General features: G+C 35.8%; 1 protein-coding gene across 1 annotated transcript in view; it reads left to right on the forward strand.

Moving 5' to 3' along the window:
* The first annotated feature begins 961 nt into the window (after window positions 1-961).
* LOC101299742 overlaps window positions 962-1,398 on the forward strand; it is a 1,511-nt gene continuing 1,074 nt past the window's right edge. The window contains exon 1 of the mRNA XM_004292369.1: window positions 962-1,371. Within this exon, the coding sequence (XP_004292417.1) occupies window positions 962-1,371 (410 nt within the window). The remainder of the gene's footprint in view (window positions 1,372-1,398) is intronic.

Genomic DNA, 1,398 nt, shown 5'->3' on the forward strand with positions numbered 1-1,398 from the left:
ATATTTCGTTGTGAATTGATTTGATATTGTGCTTTCAATTTTTCAATCGATTAGTTTTGCTTGATTTAACGTTCACAGCATCAATTGGATTCAATTATGTTTTCCTCAACCTAAATCATGTTTATCTTATAGCTAGAAATTGTCGATTTTGCTAGATTACATGTGCACTGAAATATACTAATGCAGTTCATAAAAGTTACTCATACTGTTTAGGAAATGAACTCAAGCATTATGAGAATTCTGTGTTGACTGTGTTTGTGTAATGGATCACCTTGTTTTGCTTTTTTTATATTTTTTATTACATTTAGTATGTTTTCGTAACTGTTATAGTGTTTTTACCATTATGTGATAGTAGCTTTCTCAAACTGTGCTAGCACCTTCATATTATATGATTATTGTTTTTCCTATATTATGAATTTGAAGTGACATATAGCCATGGATGCACAACCATATGCGAGGTACATATATATGGATGAGACTTTTATGTTCTTTCTGGATATCAAGCATTCATTCAGTGATATAGTGAGAGAGGTTTGTTTAGGTTTCAAGTCTTTGAAACATGGATCGTTTGACTTGAGGTATGCTTTTCCTGGGTATAGTAGTTGTGTTTTATCGAATGATGTGGATTTGACACTAATGTGGAGGTGTATGTATGATTTTAAGTTGCAATCTGTTGACATTCTGGTGAAAGATTGTGGTTCTAGTAGTGTTTCTTCTGTGGTCACACATGCGGATGACTATTCTTGCTTTTCATCGTCTATTTCGGTACTTCCGAGTAGTATTGTTGATGGACCTGAGTATTTAGGCCATTATAGGCCAGAGCCTGCTAGGATCTACCTCACTAATGAATGGCAAGGGTTTATCAAGCATGTGGGACAGAAGTTTGAAGGGGGGGGCTCTAAAGTTTAGGCAAAAGTTGACCAAATATGCTATTGAACTAGGATTTACCTTCAAGTTCAAAATGAATAATGCTCAGTGGATAATTGCTGAATGTGCTAAGAGAGAATCAGAATATTGTAAGTGGCATGTACGTGCTCTGAAATGCAATGTTAATGATTTCTTTTACATAAAGGAATTAGACAACAATCACACCTGTAAAGGTGTTTTGAGGGAGCAAACAAGTAGCCATTTAGGATCACATGTTGTCAAATCAGAGATATCAAATGAGTTGAAGGCGAATCCTACTCTTAAGCCGAGACAGATTATGGATCGTTTTAAGCATTCATTTGGATTAGATATTTCATATAGAAGTGCTTGGTATGCAAGGGAGTTGCGAGGAAAGATGTCCATGGTGATGATGGCAATTCCTATTCTCAGTTGTTGTGGTATCGTGATGCCATTTTGGAAAGCAATCCCGGATCCTATTGCAGGGTTGAGATCAATCCTTTGACAAACCGT

This window comes from Fragaria vesca, linkage group LG2 (genome assembly GCF_000184155.1).
Source record: "Fragaria vesca subsp. vesca linkage group LG2, FraVesHawaii_1.0, whole genome shotgun sequence".
Classification (NCBI taxonomy): domain Eukaryota; kingdom Viridiplantae; phylum Streptophyta; class Magnoliopsida; order Rosales; family Rosaceae; genus Fragaria; species Fragaria vesca.